Genomic DNA, 16930 nt, shown 5'->3' with positions numbered 1-16930 from the left:
AGGCATCATATTACTGACCATTTACAATCTCTGTCCGGGATGGAGGCAGGAAGTTGTGACAGCCACAAGAAATTCAAAGGGGCTGTGAAGACAGGAAATTCAGTAGTGGTAGGGACTTCAGTTAACCCTATGTGTAGGCTGGCAAGGTAAATGTTTACTTCAAAAGAGCCCTTCAAAGTGCCTGTAAAATACAAGTAACTTGCCCTGTGCAATGATTAGGAGAACTTAGTGCATGATGCTACTATTAAAAGGGTTTTCAGTGACTCAGAGTGTGAGAGATGCCAGTTTTTAAAATTATGTTGAGATCTGGAAAACTATAGGCTAGTAAATAAGGTACATCTGGCCAGCAAGCTAATAAACACTACTCTGAAGAACAGAATTAGTAGTGCATGCATGGACAAATAAGCTATACTGAGAAAGGGTTAATTCTCCTGTTGTTAAGAGATGTCATGTCTTACAGTTTTTGGAAGGGGTCAACAAGCATATTGTCAAAGGACATCCAATGACTATTTGCAAAGCACATTTGTAAAAGGCCTTCACCCCAGGCTGTTAGAGACATGAATCTGCTGTTAAATCAAAGGGAGGTTTCTGAAATTATTAACTAGATGGGTAAGGTAGGAAATGAGGTTTAGTATGAAGTGGCCGGTTTTCCCAAGGATATTTTTTTCAGATTTGTGCATATCCATTAATGATAGGAAAAAGAGGGGTAAAGAATGAAGTAGCAAAGTATGATAATGACAGTAATCATTTGTGGGAACAAAAAAAAGCTATATGCAGATTGGCAAAAGCATTTTACAATACTAGATGACTAGATGTTAAAATTATGTGTGAAATTTGATATAGATAGTGTAAAATTATGCACTCAGGTGAAGCAATATAGTGTTACATATGCAATAATGGAGGTTCTGAGTTTACTAGTTCCAGGCAAGAATGAGATCTTGGAGTTAAATTGTGCAGCTTAATGCTGAGTACCAGTAAAAATGCCAATCAAATGTTAGTAATTAGGAAAAGAATAGAGAATAAAGTGAGTAACAGTATTATATTATGCATAAATGTATACTACTCTCTTATTTTGAATATAATGCATTGTCCTTGATTGTCTATGCCCATTTCAGAAAGGACATAATCAAACTGGAAAATATTAAGAAAAGCAGAGCATCCCTGTATTTCCATGGTATCTTTGGACTGGTGGATGCTGTCAAGAGATACCCTGCCCAGAACAAAGGAATAGAAATGGCAATGCTAGTTGCTGGTTTCTTCTAACCTTGGGCTTGCCTTCTCCTAGAGCTTGAGATAGGCAGCTTGGTGAGAAACAGGGAAGCTGGTAAAGAGTGCCCAGAATTTTGTGGGTCTTGAGATGGAAACTGTAGAAGTAAAGATGTGAGAAGTGCAGCCAGAATCTCAATCACAAGCTCTGAAGGAGTCAGAAGTCTGCCATGCTTAGGAGAAGGTGGTACCAAGGTGCCAGTCTCCCTCTTACTACCTAGGAGACAGTCAGGGAATCCTGTGAACAAACTTGTCCTTTCTGCTTGATGGAGGATTTCTCCAGCTGATGTTCTCAGTGGTCCATGGAATTATTTCAGAGACTGGCCAGCAGGATTCCTTATACTCTCCTGACAATGAGAGGTGTATTGTAAAGAGGAGAAAAATGAGCATCAAGGAAGACTGGCCTGACTGAATAGAGAGGTCTGGTTGCAACTCAGGAAAAAACAGGAGAGCTTATGGTCTTTGGAAGAAGGGGCAGGCCATAATGTCACTAGGATACACAGGGAGAAAATTAGAAGAGCCAAAGCCCAACTAGAAATGTCTTCAGCTGTTAGAGACAATGCTTGTACAACTATATTAGCCACAAAATGAGTACTAAGGAGAATTTCTGTCTTTTATTGGAAACACAGTGATAAAGGGTGGGGAAAAGGCTGTGGCACTTAATGCCTTCATTGCCTCAGTGTTTAGTAGGACCAGTTGTTCTCCAGTCCCTTGAGCTGGAGGAGAGGGATGGGATGAAGAATGAAGCCCCTATAATCCAAGAGGAGTTGATTAGCAGCACCACTTAGACATGCATAAGTCTATGGGGCTGGATAGGATCCACCCAAAGGTACTGCAGAAGCTTGTGGAAATGCTCACAAAGCCACTTTCTGTCATCTACCAGCAGTCCTGGCTAACTGGGGAGGTCCCAGTTGACTGGAGGTTAGCAACTGTGAAGGGACAGAAAGAGGATCTGGAAACCTACAGTCCTGTCAGTCTGACCTCAGTGCCAGAGAAGGTTGTGGAGCAGGTTGTCTGCTCCACTTACAGGTTGGGTGGAGAATGGATTGAGAAAAAGCCCTGAGGAGAAGGACTTGGGGTTGTTGGTTCTTGAGAAGCTCATCGTGAGCCAGTAATATGCTCTTGCAGCCCACAAAGCCAATGTATCCCGGGCTCCATCAAAAGGAGTGTGGCCAGCAGGCTGAGGGTGGTGATTCTCCCCCTCTACTCTACCTGTGACACCCTACCTGGGGTACTGTGTCCAGTTCTGGGACTCCCAACAAAAGAAGAGCACAAAGCTGTTGGAGTCAGTCCAGAGGAGGGCTGTGAAGAGAATCAAAGGGCTGGAGCACCTCTCCTATGAAGAAAGGCTGAGAGGGCTAGGGTTGTTCAGTCTGGAGAAGGTTCCTGGGAGGTTTTTTAGTGGCCTTCCAGTACCTGAAGAGGACTGCAAACTGGAAGAGGGAAGGTCTTTTCAAACCATTATATGATGATTCTATGAGTGCCATCATGCATCTTTTGCGGGACAACCAGTTGATCAGGCCCAGTCAGCATGGGTTCCTGATAGGCAGATCTGCTTGATGAACCTGATCTTCTTCAGTGACAGGGTGTGTGGATCTGCTTAGTGGATGAGGGCATGGCTGTAGATGTTCTTTACCTGGAATTTAGTAAATACTTCAATGATGTTTCCCACAGCATTGTCCTGGAGAAACTGGCTGCATGTAGCTTGGATGGGGATGAAACATGGTCTGGATGGACAGGCCCAAAGAGTTGTGTTGACTGGAGTTAAATCCAGTTGGTGGCTGTTCACAAGCAGCTTTCCCCTGGGGTTAGGTCTTTTTAGTATTTTTATCAATGGTCTGGACAAGATGATCAAGTGCACCCTCAGTAAGTTTGCAGATGATACCAAGTTGAGTGGAAGTGTTGATTGGCCTGAGGGTAGAAGGGCTTTACAGAGGGAGCTGTTGGGGCTGGATTGGCAGAGGCCAGTTGTATGAGGTTCAACAAAGCCAAGTATCTGGTCCTGCACTTGTGTCACAACAACCCCAGCAGCCCCGTAGGCTTAGGGAAGAGTGCTGGGAAAGCTGCCTGGTGGAAAAGGATCTGGGGCTGAATATGAGCCAGCAGTGTGCCAAGATGGTCAAAGCAGCCAACAGGCAGCAAGCATCCTGGCTTGTGTCAGAAATACTGGAAGGACTATGGAAGTGCCCGAAGAACTGTGGAAGTGATTGTCCCCTGTATTCAGCACCAGTGAGGCTGCACTTCAAATACGGTGTTCAGTTTTTGGTCCCCCACAACAAGAAAGATATTATGCTGCTGGAATGTGTTCAAAGAAGGGCAGTGAATGGCAATGAAGCTTGTGAAGGGTCCAGAGAACAAGTGTTATCAGGAGCATCTGAGGGAGATGGGGTTGTTTAGTTTGGAGAAAAGGAGGCCGAGAGGAGACATTACCGCTCTCTACAGCTACGTGAAAAGAAGTTGTGGAGAGTCTTTTCTCATTAGTAACAAAGTGATAAGACAAGAGGAAATGTCCTCAAATGGCACCAATGGAGGTTTAGATTGGATATTAGAAGAAACATCTTCACTGAAAGGGTTATCAAACACTGAAATAGGCTGCCCAGGAAGGTGGAATCAGCATCCCTAAAGATGTTTTAAAAAAGTGGAACGGGGCTGGCCTGGGGACAGTCAGGGGTAGGCAAACAGAAGGTAAAAAATATGTGGAGGTACTGAGGCAGAAGGGATATTCTGAAAGGGCTGTGGTGTGAATGAGAGAGAGTAGGGCAAAGAAGATTGAAGGCCCATCTTTATGTATTTTACATATGTATAGTAACACAAGGCAGAAGGGTAAATAGGAGTAAGATAGCAGAAAGGCTCCATGTTGCTCTCCTAGTGCGTCACAGAAGCTGAGGACAGCAGGAGGTGATGGAATCATGATTAGCAGGTGAATATGGGGGACATGCAGGGCCCTCGAAGTTGCTGGGCTTCTGCTTTGTGCAGGGTTACATTTCAGCCGCAAGAGGAGATGAAGTTGTCAGCAGCAGCTGTGGTGGCAGCAGTTCTGGAGTCACACCTTTCTGTTCTGCTCCAGGGAAGGGAGTTCAGGGAGAAAGCTGCATTGTGATCTGCTGAGTGGCTCCTCAGGAGTATTTGGGTTGGTTTTTCTTCCTCACTGTTAGAGGTGAAGATAATGGACATAGATATCACAACTGATGATATTCTTGTGCTCTAGGACGGTGTCCATTTGACACACTGGCCGCAGAGATTAAAATTTCAACACATACAGAGAGCAACGTATGAAACTGTCTGCTGCATATTGCTTATGTATTGTTGGCTACAGGCCAGCAAAAAAGGGCTGCTATCTTGGTACATATTGACGTTTTCATACTTACTGTACTAAATGAGGCCCCTGGGGACACATTCTCTGCACTTCAGAGAAGCAATGAGGAATGAAGATAAACCCATCACCACTGCTCATGCTGCCTGATACTTGTTCTCCAAATGAGACAGGACTTTGAGATTTTTTTTAAATTGTGCTATTTGGATGTGCTTTGTTTTGCAGTACCTCTTCAGCTTAAATGACATGACTGTTTCTCAGAAAAGAACTGCTTGTATCGAACAGTAGGCTTTCTGTTCATCTCCTTTTAGTTAGGAAGGCATGGTATACAGTAGGATTTAGTATTGATTTTTAAATGTTTCCAACCAAGAAGAAAAATGTTGGTGCTGGAGCTCCGAATCTGAAGCTATATTCATTAATTCTATTAACTAAGCAGGTCTACAAAGAGAGATCTATCTGCAGAAAGGGGCAGAATGGTCTGAGAAGCAATTTAGAATAGCTAAATCCAGATCAAAGATTCTGAGAATTGCCCATGTGAGTCTTAATCTTACACCCCCTCAGAGCTGTGTTTTTATTTTTGATCAAAAATTTAAAGACATCTGCTTTGTGGACACCCATGCATTTCTGTGCCTCGAATAGTGCCAAACAGTTCAGCCCTCTCTCATCCATGAAAACAGGCTTTTCTCTGTTTATCTTCCACAGTCATCTAAGGTAGTTGCCATCAGCATCTAATTTCAGTGTTCCCTCATGCAGTACAGCCTAGAATTCCTACACAGTTACGGGAATAACTCATGTAGATTTCTCAGATTTACCTGAGGTAACTTGAATGCTTTCATTTGAAGTTCACCTTGGGGACAACTCACTTGACAGCAGTTTATTCCTTTTCTTGATGTTGACCTTTTGGCTAGCTTTGAATGGCTCTCTGTAAAGCATTCAGGGAAGGAAGAGGTTTCTATGATTCTGCTGTCCATCCACCTGTCATTCCTTCCCAATGGCTTCGAACTCTTTCAACCACATTTAACAGGACACCATGATGTTGTGTTTGACAAAGATTCTACACTCCTACGAGTGTCATACAAATTGATAACAGGTAAACAACAGTTTAAAGATTGATCATAATTACTGCAATTGCTTTTTTCTTTTTTTCTTTTTTTTCTTTTAAGCTGATTTACTCTAAATATTAGTCTTTACCAACATTAACCTTGGCTACCAATATTGAATGGTAGTATTTCTACTCTCTGCTGGAAAGTAAAACTTGAGAAACAGAAGAAAGATTGTCAGCAGTGGATAGTAGAGGTGCTGGAAATTCACTGTTAAACTCATACATTTCTTCTTATGCTAACTGGCTTGACACATCACAAAGCAATTGACACAAATATGTATTTGGTATATGGTGTACATCTTCACCAGCATCATGCCAGGAAGTAAAAAACCATAACTTGAGATTCTTATACTGTATTATTCTACTTAGTGTGGAACAAACTAGCAAAGATAAATTGGAGAAGATTTTTGTCCTCTAGCACAGAAGTTACAACAAAATAGATTATGAAATGTTTCCGCATAGATGTAGATGCTTGATTCAAACATGTACCTTGTTAAATGAGCCAAATACATGTGAAAGTACTAAATATAGTATCAATTAATACACAGTGGTAATAGGAGTTGAGAAAATGTCAAGAGGAAACCCGGGGAGAATGGACTTGTTAAGATTAAGTAATAAGTAATTGGAAACAAGGCAAGTTTCCTGTGATCACAGAAATGCAAAGAGCCTGAAAGTACATTGAAGAAATTCTCTATCTGCATGATAAATGTGGCAAAACAATCTACTCAAATAGGAAAAAGGTAATAATAATAGATCAGCAAGATGGGATACAGTCATCCAGATGGCTTCTTTGATTTTCCATTGCATTAATCAAAATGGTCAGTATTTCATATTGCTTGGGAATGCACATTTTCTAATTTCTGAGAGATGAAAGTTATGATGCTCAGAAAAAAAGGAAAAAGAAAAGGTGTGGAAAAGAGTGTTCTCTTTTCCCTATCTTTTCCTCTTTAAATGTTTTCATCATTCTTTAGAAAGGTCTGACATAAAGATGAATTTTGGTTTTTACTGTAATAGTACTGTAGCAGAAGGAGGAATGGTATTTTTCCCTTAAAGGCTTAGGGGACTTGAGTTGGAATACTACTTCGGTTGTGATGAAACATGGTTTTATAATGAGTTTGTCCCAGAGTTTTTTTACCAAGTTTATGTTCAAATTACAAAGCAAGAATTATCTGCAAATGGTGTGGCTTAATACATTTACGTATTTCAGCTGCTTTGCTTTTATCTCAGTGCTTCATGTAGTTAGCTTGCTACTTGTTCTTCAGTCATCCACCGAATCTTCCAGAGCAAGGATGGAATTTATGAAGATAAACCCCCTTAAACAAAGAATATATTTAAAAAAAAATCAAACTGCAATGAAAACAAAAACCCACTCTATCCTTTCTGTACACACCGTACAGACACAATGTAAAGGAAATCAGAAACTCAGTTACCTTTTAACTTTTATAATCTCATTTCAGAACATTTCAATGAGAGATTCAGTAGCATGTGTTTATAAAGATTTAAAATTAGCTTAATGACCCACACATCTTTTAAAATGCTTATCAGCTGTATATGGAGAGGAACAAATCCTGTTCTTGAAGAGGTGATTTTTGATAGAATTACAAATTAAATAGTTATGATGATTAGCAGAAGCTGGAATGGAAGGTGGATATGAGAAAAGAAATTACATCAGAAAAGAAACGTACCATTAGAAAAGAAAAAAAAAAAACATACCAATTGAAGGGAGAAAGGAATAGACAAGATGTTGGATAAAACCAAGACTCAAATATAATGTACTGTATTCAATTTTTTCCACTTCACTGTCTTTACATTTTTCTGATTTTCCATGTTTCTTTCCTTCCATCTGTCAGAGCAGAACTTGGTCTTTCATGTCTGTGGATTAATACTGCTCTTGCTATTTCTAGCAGAAGGGGAAAGACCCTCTGCAAACTTTCAGTAAGAGGAAGTAACATTGCCCAAAGCAAATTAGAAGTCAGAGATTTCCTTTTCAACCACAGTGTATGATGTCAGAACTCTTCAGCAGATATTTATGCTGAAGTATGCTTTTAAATGCATTTAAAAGTGTTTAACCAGATATTAAAGAGTTATTTCATTGTAATCTGTTTTTTTCTTAGTGCCTGTGAAACTGTTTAGACCAAGAATTTTCAATAATTATTCAGTCTTTATGACTATAGTGCATGTAAAATCATGTGTTACTCCTTCTCTTCCCTTGTCTAGGTAGGTGAGATACTTCAGCTGGAGAAAAACAGTAATAAATTGATTTCATAGGCCTTTAGTTTACTATTATGGAAGGGATGTGGACTTTGATGCAAGTAATTTTTTTATGTTAATGTTCTTCAGACATTTGATGCTACCATCTGGCAGAACTGTATTAATATTTGCCACAGTCTAACACTTCATGGAAACCATCAGTGTGCCAGCAGAACTGAGAGCAGAAGTTGAGTGTCACTTGCCAAACTCAGGGGATGTTGTCACATGTGCTGAGCACCAGGATGCCTGAAGTTGGTCTCTCTTTGGCTGGGGAGACACCGAGCAGTGCTTCTGCCTGTTACCCACTGTGCCAGAATGTCTGTCTAGACTTACAGAAGGGCCACAGTACTATGCTCAGAAACAGATGAGAGTATAGGGAAAGGACCTCGGGCAAACAGAGATAAAATAGGCATGACACTGCTGCCTGTTCTGTACAACAGGCAGGGGGCTGCCTGTTGCTCTGGAGTGGCAGCATCTCTCTTGCCTCTCCAACATCACTGTCTTGATCAGCTCTGCAGCAGGAATGCCCCAGCCATCCCATTTCTAGTGTGAAGGGTTGTGGATGGAGTGAGGGAGCAGGGGCTGCCTCTGCAGAAAGAGGCAACTAGATCTCAGCATATAGGGGCAGGCTCCCACTCTGCTCTTAACTCCAGTTTTATCCTCCCACTGATTCAAAGAGAGACCTGGCAGTCTGCCGAGGCCTGGGAATAGCTATGCCTCCTGCTGGGAAGCTCTGGTGAACACCCTCAAGTACCCTTATGTGCTAGCGGGGATAAATCTGGCATCCTAACAGAGGTGAGGCTGCTGCAGCTCCCTGCAGCCAGTGCAGCCAGTGTTCCTAGGATGCATACACATAAGTATCCATATGCAGCACATCTGTGCACATAGGTGCTAGCCATGCAGATCAGCACAGACCAACACAAAACTCGCACAAACGCTGCCAGGCAGCCTCATCCTACTCTGGACTGTGGTTGATCATGATGGAGATCCATTAAGTGGAACATGGATCCCTCCTGAAGCAGGGTCTGCCTAGTAACTACTCCTGCATCCTTGTCTCCTCAGTTAATACCACCTGGATATAGCAGCCCCATAGACTGCATCCGAACTGCAGGTGTTGGTACAGACCCCTCACAGATACACACACAGAGCTCTATAAAAGGTGGCTGGGACTCCCCCGAGCCCTCTGATAGCCAACTCACATTGTGGTCTCACACTCAGGGGCACGCATCTGGCACCCAGATCATTTCACCTTCCTTTTGGCTATTGATCATATCTTCATTTTATGCCCTTACTCTCTCCAGCTGATTTCACTCAGTCTGGTCTCTCCAGTTGCTGGCACTTAGACCTCCATCACAAAGCACATATGCCCAGGAGAGAGCATCCTTCATGCCAGAAAATAGTTAGAAGTTGAATTTTACAGGAAGACAGAACAGCCTACCAAAATCAGATCAGAACATGGCCAGAAAGCCATACTGATCTGCAGCCTATTTACATTCTACTAGCCCCTTTTATGTCCTTCTATTTTCTTACGTTCATTTATCCCCAAACCACCTGCATCCCTCCCTTTCCCTTCCACTGGTTCTTCCCCTAAACATCACATAACTCTAGTGCAATCTTCAAATGCTCTTTTCCTGCATCCTGTAATGGGTCCTGTATTCCTAGGCACTAACCACCCCCCTCAGTTACAAAACTGCTTCTGAAAGCCTCTTTCCCTGACTGATCTTGATGGGCTTTCCCCTGGACCATTTGGGGCTGGGGATCTCCTGTAATAGTCCTCAGAGGGGCTTGGATGTAGTGTCCCTTCTTGTGAGCCAATAATTTGGACTTCTATCTGACATTGTGCCCGTGTGCACTTCTGAGGCTTTGGTGGGCTGATAGTTTCTGGGATGTGCATGGGAGCAGTATGGCAGATGCTGTTTGTGCTCCCTTTCCTGCTGTTGTCACCCTGTCCTCCTTTCTGGGTGTGCAGACAAGCCTTTATAATACAACTTAACTTATATCCTGTGGAGGGGGTTGCCTGCAGCTGGGAGCCAAATGATGTTATGAGAATTTAGCAGAATTTCAGCTCGACAGTCCTAGCTCATGAATTCATAGACTCATAAAATTGCAGAATATTTGGACAGGATCACTTTAAAGGTGATCTAGTACAACTTCTCTGCCATGAGCAGGGACATTTTCAACCAGATCAGGATGCTCAGAGCCCATTCCAACCTGACCTTGAATATTTTCAGGGATTGGGCATCTACCATCTCTCTGATCAATGTGTTCCAGTGTTTCACCACCCTCATTGTAAAATTTTTTTCTTTATATCTAGGCTAAATCTACCTTCTCTTACTTCAAAACCCTTACACCTTGCCCTATTGCAACAAGCCCTGCTAAAAAGTTTTGTCCTCATCTTTTGTATAAGTATGCTTTAAGTACTGAAAGTCAGCAATAAGATCTCCCTGTAGCCTACTTCAGGCTGAACAACCCCGACTCTCTCAGCCTTCACAGGAGAGCTGTTTCAGCCCTCTAATAATATTCATGGGCCTCCTCTGGACCTGCTCCAACAGGTTCATAGCTTTGCTGAGGACTGCAAAACTGGGTGCAGTACTCCAGGTAGTCTCACCAGAGCAGAGCTGAGCAGAGCAGAGCAGAGCAGAGCACAGCAGAGCAGAGCAGAGTGGGCGAATGGCCTCCCTCAACCTGCTGGCCGCAAATCTTTTGATGCAGCCCAGGATACAGTTGGTTTTCTGGGTTGCAAGTGTGTATGGCTGTCTCATGACCAGCTTTTCATCCTTCTGTACCCCCAAATCCTTCTCTGTGGGGCTGCTCTGAATCTTTTCATCCCCTAAGCTGTAGCGATACTGGGGGTTGTCCCTACACAGGTGCAGGACTTTGCGTTTGGCCTTGTTGAACTTCATGAAGTTCACGTTGGGTCTATTTCTAAAGCTTGTCCTGGTCCCTCGTGATGGCATCTCTTCTCTCCAACATGTCAACCACACCACCACAGCTTGGTGTCTTCTGCAAACTTGCTCAGGATGCATTCAGTCTCACTATCTGTGTCACTGGTGCAGATTATTAAACAGCACTTGTCCCAGTACAGACACCTCAGGGACAGCACCATTGTGGTTAGTAGTGATCACAATTACAAATAAATAATTGAGCTCAGTAAGGCCAAATGCATACAGGAAAATATGCCTTAAATCTTTCAGGGTGATCGTCTTCCTTAGCAAAAAAATATGAGATGTGAAGTTGTGGTGGACAGCAACTCAGATAGGATTTGCTTTCTGCTAGTTTTCATCTTGCCATGTTGAGGCTTTCTGAGGGACCAAATTAATTTTTTACATTTTGAGTTCTAGCTGATGAGTGTCTTAGTTTTCCCACATGTAAGTGCCTCCATGGCTACTGCATGTGTTGGGTGGAGCACAGCATCTCTTGACTGTCAGAAGATTTCTACCTGGGAAATGCATTGATAATCAGTGCAAATGTGCTTGAGCTGTTTGAATGAGCAAAAGGATTTGCAGACATCTGTGGAGAAGAAACTTGTGATAAAGAGTAAATAAACAGCTAAAAGCTAATGAAAATAGAACCATTGACAGTCCATGGCATATATTTCAAATAGACTATAGATTGCTGAATTAATCCCAGGAACGAATGATCATTTGGAGAGCTCTATTTCTTGCCAGGTTCCGAAAGACTCAGTTTTAAACACAGTACAAACCTTTCCTCAATCACATGGAATGAAATAACTTTTAACAGAGTTTGACAATAGCACGATAGCTGAAGGCACAGTAAAAGCTAACTAGACAGAACAGTCACACAGAGCAGTCCTGGTTATGTGGCTGACTGTTTAAAGTCTGCAACTTTGCATTGTGCTGCAAGATTATGGCACAATAGGTTAGTGAGACAAGAAGCAACAAGTAAGTTTTAGCGTTATTGGCAGAATGGGTGAGAGCAGTCCTGTATCACTGTGTATGCTTTTATGTCCACATTTCAAAGAACTGAAAATATTGGGATATCTTTTAAAAAGAGACACAGATTTACTAAGGGGGCTAGAAGAATTCTCTACTGTAAGAAACTGGTTTGTCAAGATGAAAAGCAAGTGTATGAATAACCTTTCTGACTTGTAATAGCAGGTATTTAAAAGATCTTTAATCTTGCAGAGAACAGCAAAGCAAGGGTACCAGCAGCTCTAAGCTGATATCAGACTAATTCAAATTATAAAGGAGAAATGCCTTTTTAAGTTATGGTGTGTTATTGGAACCAGATATCAAAAGAATTGGTTCTTTTTCAGTCATGTATAATAACTAGATGATTTTTTTCCTAGGAAGCTGTTTCTTAGCCAAACAGATTATGCTTCATAAAAACACAAATGACTGATCTTCAAATGAAGATATCTGTGTGAAATACAATAGTTGATGATGTACAGTGATGCACAGGTGTTCTGATTAAAATCAGGTGTGATTTAAGGCTATTGTGGCTTTAAACTCAATTATTCTCCTGTATGCTGAGCTGACTTAGCTTAAGATTTCTAGAGCAAATTGTAGTGGCATCCAGAAGCCTGACTAGATGTGTTCTCACAGGAAACGAAGTGATTGCAGTAGACTGGAAGGGACTAAAAGATGTGGACCAAATCAACATGGATAGCACCAGCTCACTGCATGGCAGCGGTTTCCATCGACCTTCTGCTGAGGTGAGTGTCCTAGACTCACTCAGTGGGATCTGAAAGTTTCCATTTTTCTGAGTTCAGACATGGAGCATTCTGGGAGAGGACCAGAATGCCAGTGTGCACCTAAGGATTAGAGTTTCGTATCTGTGCAGTTTGACTTGCATGGAATAGAGTCAAGTCACTCCCTTCACAGTATCTGGAGTGAGTAAGAATTAGCGAATGAAGGTGCTTTTTACTACTCATGACTGCAGTGGATCAGAACATGGGAAAAACTGTGGCAGTTCTGACAAGCCTGTAGGTCTGCATTATTTGAATAATGGATTCAATGAAATGGCCAGCACTGTCTCTCACAACTTCTGCAGCACAGTCATAACACCTTCTGATTTTGTATTGAATAAATTATTTTGTCTCCCTTTTTATTTTTTGGGATGCATTTGCTAGTAACTCACTGCCAATTATTTTACCATATACTATCTCATGAGCTGGTTCATTTGCTGTTCTGAATTATGGTAGCTTCTGCAATCTTAAAATAACCTGAATTTTCAGCTCTGTAAGGTTAAGGGTATGCAGTCATGATTAATAAAAAGATCACAACTATTGGAATCACATAATATTTGAAGAATGGCAAATAATGTTCACAAATAACATACAATTTGAAAAACCATACAGGTATTTTTATTTCCTTGTTATACCTTGCTAGCTTGGAATGTAACTTCAAGAAACTCAGAGTCTCATGGACTCCTGGTAAAAACTGTGGAGCCCAAACTTATATGGAAAATTTTGTTAAATCATGTGCAGATCTAAAAGACATGGAACATAAACTATACTTCAGTGAACATTTTAATTTGTGTGAATGGATACCATAGGTGAAATTAATTAATAAAAATTTGCTGCGTCTCTACATCCCCAAAACTGAGATGTTGATGTGTGAGTCCTCCCAGTGGAAAGAAATGCACTATGAATTGGTACAGTAATGGCTGATAGGAGGAATGGATCTGGTTTGCAAGGGGAAAGTGGGTCATAGTGGTCAAACTGAAAAACTACAAGAGAAAATAATTGCATCAGAAAATAATTCTGTCACTTCCTATGTTGTACTCAGAATACCTAGGAATTATAGCTAATATCCTTGTGTTAGCCTCAGCAATGCAACTCCCTTTCAGGGACACCAGCAGTGCAACGTTTAGCAAAGAGCTATTAGAAGTGGGGCTGCATGAAATGTCTGTGGTTTTCTCTCTCTTACTCTTTAGAATCATGAAACCGTTTAGGTTGGAAGCCTTTAACATCACCAAGTCCAACTGTTGACTCTACATTATCCTATTTGCTATTGTATCTTCAAACACCGTGATACCTACAGACGCCGTAATTAACAGCAGAGAATGAACACAGCTCCAAAGGTTTTTTTTATACATCAGATGAAGTAGTGGCTGTTGATTATGGAAAACTACTAGAGAGATACATATCTGTTTGCATCTTCTTTTTTACACTAACCTGATGTCCTCCTTTGCTTTCTTTAGCAAACACGGACAGATTTCTCCTGGGATGGTATCAATGTGAGTATGGACCATACCACTATTCAGATTTTTATAGTCATAGAAGGACCTGGATTTCCATGCCATTGGATACAGTGGAGACCAGAATGGAAACATGACTGAAAGTCTTCAGTGCCACTGAAATTCTGGGAATTGTCTAAGAAAGCAAAAGATGGTGTTAAATCTTTGTTTGCCTTTGGGCTTTTTACTGTCTGGCAGTTATTTAGATCTGCAGGTGGCTATTAAATTGCTTTTGTCCTCTTTGGGTCAAATGTGTGTCATTTCATATGTTCTCTTTTTGAGATTTCTGGGCACTATAAGATTAAAAAGTGTCTGTCCAGCGTGTTAAAAAAATCAGTAGCCTTTGATTAGGGCATCATTTGATCTTCTCCAAGAGTCTGGGAGAAATACACCCCCTATTTTCAGCTGCATACAGAAGTAAAAAAATTCTTAAAGTATAATAGGGAAGACGGTCAACACCAGTAACTTGAGTTAACAAGTGGAAGAAGAATCAAGAAAACGTTACTAACACATATTCTTTGATGCTCTTACTACCTGTGCCATGGAAAATAGTTTGTTGGTTTTTTTTTTCTTTTTCACTAATGCCAACCCAGCATCCTGAAAAAGGAATAATGCATGTTAGTGTTACCAGACTATTTTTTCTGCTCTGGAGGCTTAAAAAGTGTGTTCATAAAGGATTAGCTTTGACAGTTTTGTACACCTGGAAAGGCAGGATAAGAATCTGCATTTTTGTTAGTATAAGCATTTTCAAATTCCAGATGCTTTTGAAACATTTAAATGACACTAATTTTCTGATTCTCTGTGGTCTGAAAGCACTTAGGCCACTGAATATCAAGGGGACTTATATTTTTAACTAACCCTCAGGCTACTGATGTCTCTTTCCTTGTGGTAAGTAAGCTTGGGATCTTTTGCCTACGTTCAATCAGAGAAACAAATTATGCAGGAAAATTATGGTGCATGCACCAACTGTCAAGAAGAAATTTGTCAGTTTTTTTTCTCATTGCACTTCTGTCTAGCTGAAAGCAAGGTACACAGTCATGTTTCCTTAAACATAGTAGAAGACAGTTCCCTTACTTGTATTTTCATTTTCCAACCCATTCTGACTCCATGGATCTCTTTCATACTGCAGCTCTTTATCACTGTAATTCTTCTTTGGTATCAAAGCTGGCTTATGAATTTCCTTCCATTCCCATTCAGTCCTGCCTTCATGTAGCACTCCAGTCTTGCAGTGGTAGAGACCTTCTGCAGTCTACTTTCTTTTCTGGACCATTCCCATGAGGTGTCTCACAGCAAAACCCCTACACTGTCTTGAAACAAATGGGTGGATGCTGAACAGCAGGCCCAGGTGGCAACAGCCAGTGGGGGCACAGGTGGACATTCTTCAACCAGCTTCATCACCGAAGGAAATGCATCATGAAGAGAGGCTGTATTCTCAGCTACACATTTCACTTTTTACTGTTCTTCCCCTGCTTCCTGATTTCTTCAGTTCACATGCTACACACAGACATTCCTGTCTCCAAAGTTACAGGATACCTTAGCTACTGCATTTACACTTGATTTCCAGAGGGACTCACCTTTCATATTTTGGCAATTGACTGGAATTATATGCAGTTTAACATCTTTACAGTACTTTCCTTTGCCTCCAAATATTTGACTGTCTTGTTACTGCTCTTCTCACATTTCATGAGGTTTGTGCCAAATGCTTGCTTCGTGTCAGGATTTAAGAGTTCCACTGTCATGGTCACTACTTTTGAGTATCTTTGTGTTTGAAACATGCTAGATTTTATTTTCAGAAAGGTTGAAATGAAGAGCAGAAGCAATGGTCATTTAGCCCTTGTGAAAATTAAGCCTCATATTCAATGCCTGGCATCCCTGAAGAAGCTTAATGAATTTGTCTTGCAGAATGGTGTTTTTGTGATGATATTTGAGTTTGATGCCTGTCCCAGTAATTTCCTGTCCTTATTATTCAGGGACTGAGGATGAACATAGAGAAGGGGCTAAAGGGTGTTATGCAGAACTGTAGGCCTCATTTCTTTACAGGTAGCTGTAGGTGCATGAAACAGGATGCATCACTGAGACCACCATGTTAATTTTATTAAGACCATATGAGAAGAAATTAAAATCAAAACCAACACATAAAAGTTAATATCTGTAGTGTGATGCATATATTATGCATTATTGTGTCTTGTTTATCACATTGTCAGCTCCCCATTGTAAGCTCCCTGAATTGTCCATCAGCCACATCTTGCATCTCTAACAAAGAGTTGGGAACAGTGCAGCATGTCTGCAGAGGACTGGTAGCAGCCAAAGGGAGGCTTCTCACAGCCTGTTTCTGCCTCTTGCACTGACTTTGCCTCACTCAGTCCCAATGCTATACAATATGAGTCATTGTTAAATGACCTTGAGTTTTTCCTTCCTTTCTTCTGCTTTTTTTCTCGTTGGTTGCTTCTGCTCCTCATCTTCCCTCTACCTTTTAGAATCCTTATGCTGATTTCTTACTTCAGTTCACTTCCTTTTCTCCTTCCTGTTATCATTTCTTCATATTCTCTCTCTTTTCAGCTCTCCATGGAAGATACAACCTCCATCCTCCCCAAGCTGAAACGCAACTCCAATGCTTATGGGATTGGGGCTTTGGCTAAATCATCTTTCTCTGGTGAGGTCCTCAAAATTTGGGTTTATCCGTGGCAGCTTCTCTCCACAGGCCTTTGTGACTCCTCCCATAATCTCTCTATTGCTTTCCCAACTGCTCCTTTCTGGCTCTTGCCTTTCCGAGGCCTTAGAGGAGTCTCCAACACCAT

At 41.4% G+C, this 16930-nt stretch overlaps 1 protein-coding gene across 3 annotated transcripts in view; it reads left to right on the top strand.

Annotated features, from left to right (window-relative positions):
• The window catches only part of FAM131B (family with sequence similarity 131 member B), a 48819-nt gene that overhangs the window by 22015 nt on the left and 9874 nt on the right, over nucleotides 1-16930 (top strand). For 2 of the 3 annotated variants that reach the window (XM_071763084.1, XM_071763073.1), the window contains exons 2-4: nucleotides 12497-12606; nucleotides 14097-14132; nucleotides 16692-16785. In XM_071763084.1, the coding sequence (XP_071619185.1) occupies nucleotides 12553-12606; nucleotides 14097-14132; nucleotides 16692-16785 (184 nt within the window). In that variant the 5' untranslated portion in view covers nucleotides 12497-12552. Of the gene's footprint in view, nucleotides 1-12496; nucleotides 12607-14096; nucleotides 14133-16691; nucleotides 16786-16930 lie in introns of those variants that run through there. The other variant, XM_071763092.1, reaches the window with a different exon arrangement.

Source organism: Heliangelus exortis, chromosome 1, assembly GCF_036169615.1.
Source record: "Heliangelus exortis chromosome 1, bHelExo1.hap1, whole genome shotgun sequence".
NCBI classification, from domain to species: domain Eukaryota; kingdom Metazoa; phylum Chordata; class Aves; order Apodiformes; family Trochilidae; genus Heliangelus; species Heliangelus exortis.
The sequence above is the reverse complement of the archived record's forward strand: the minus strand, read 5'-3'. Positions and strand labels throughout refer to the sequence as shown.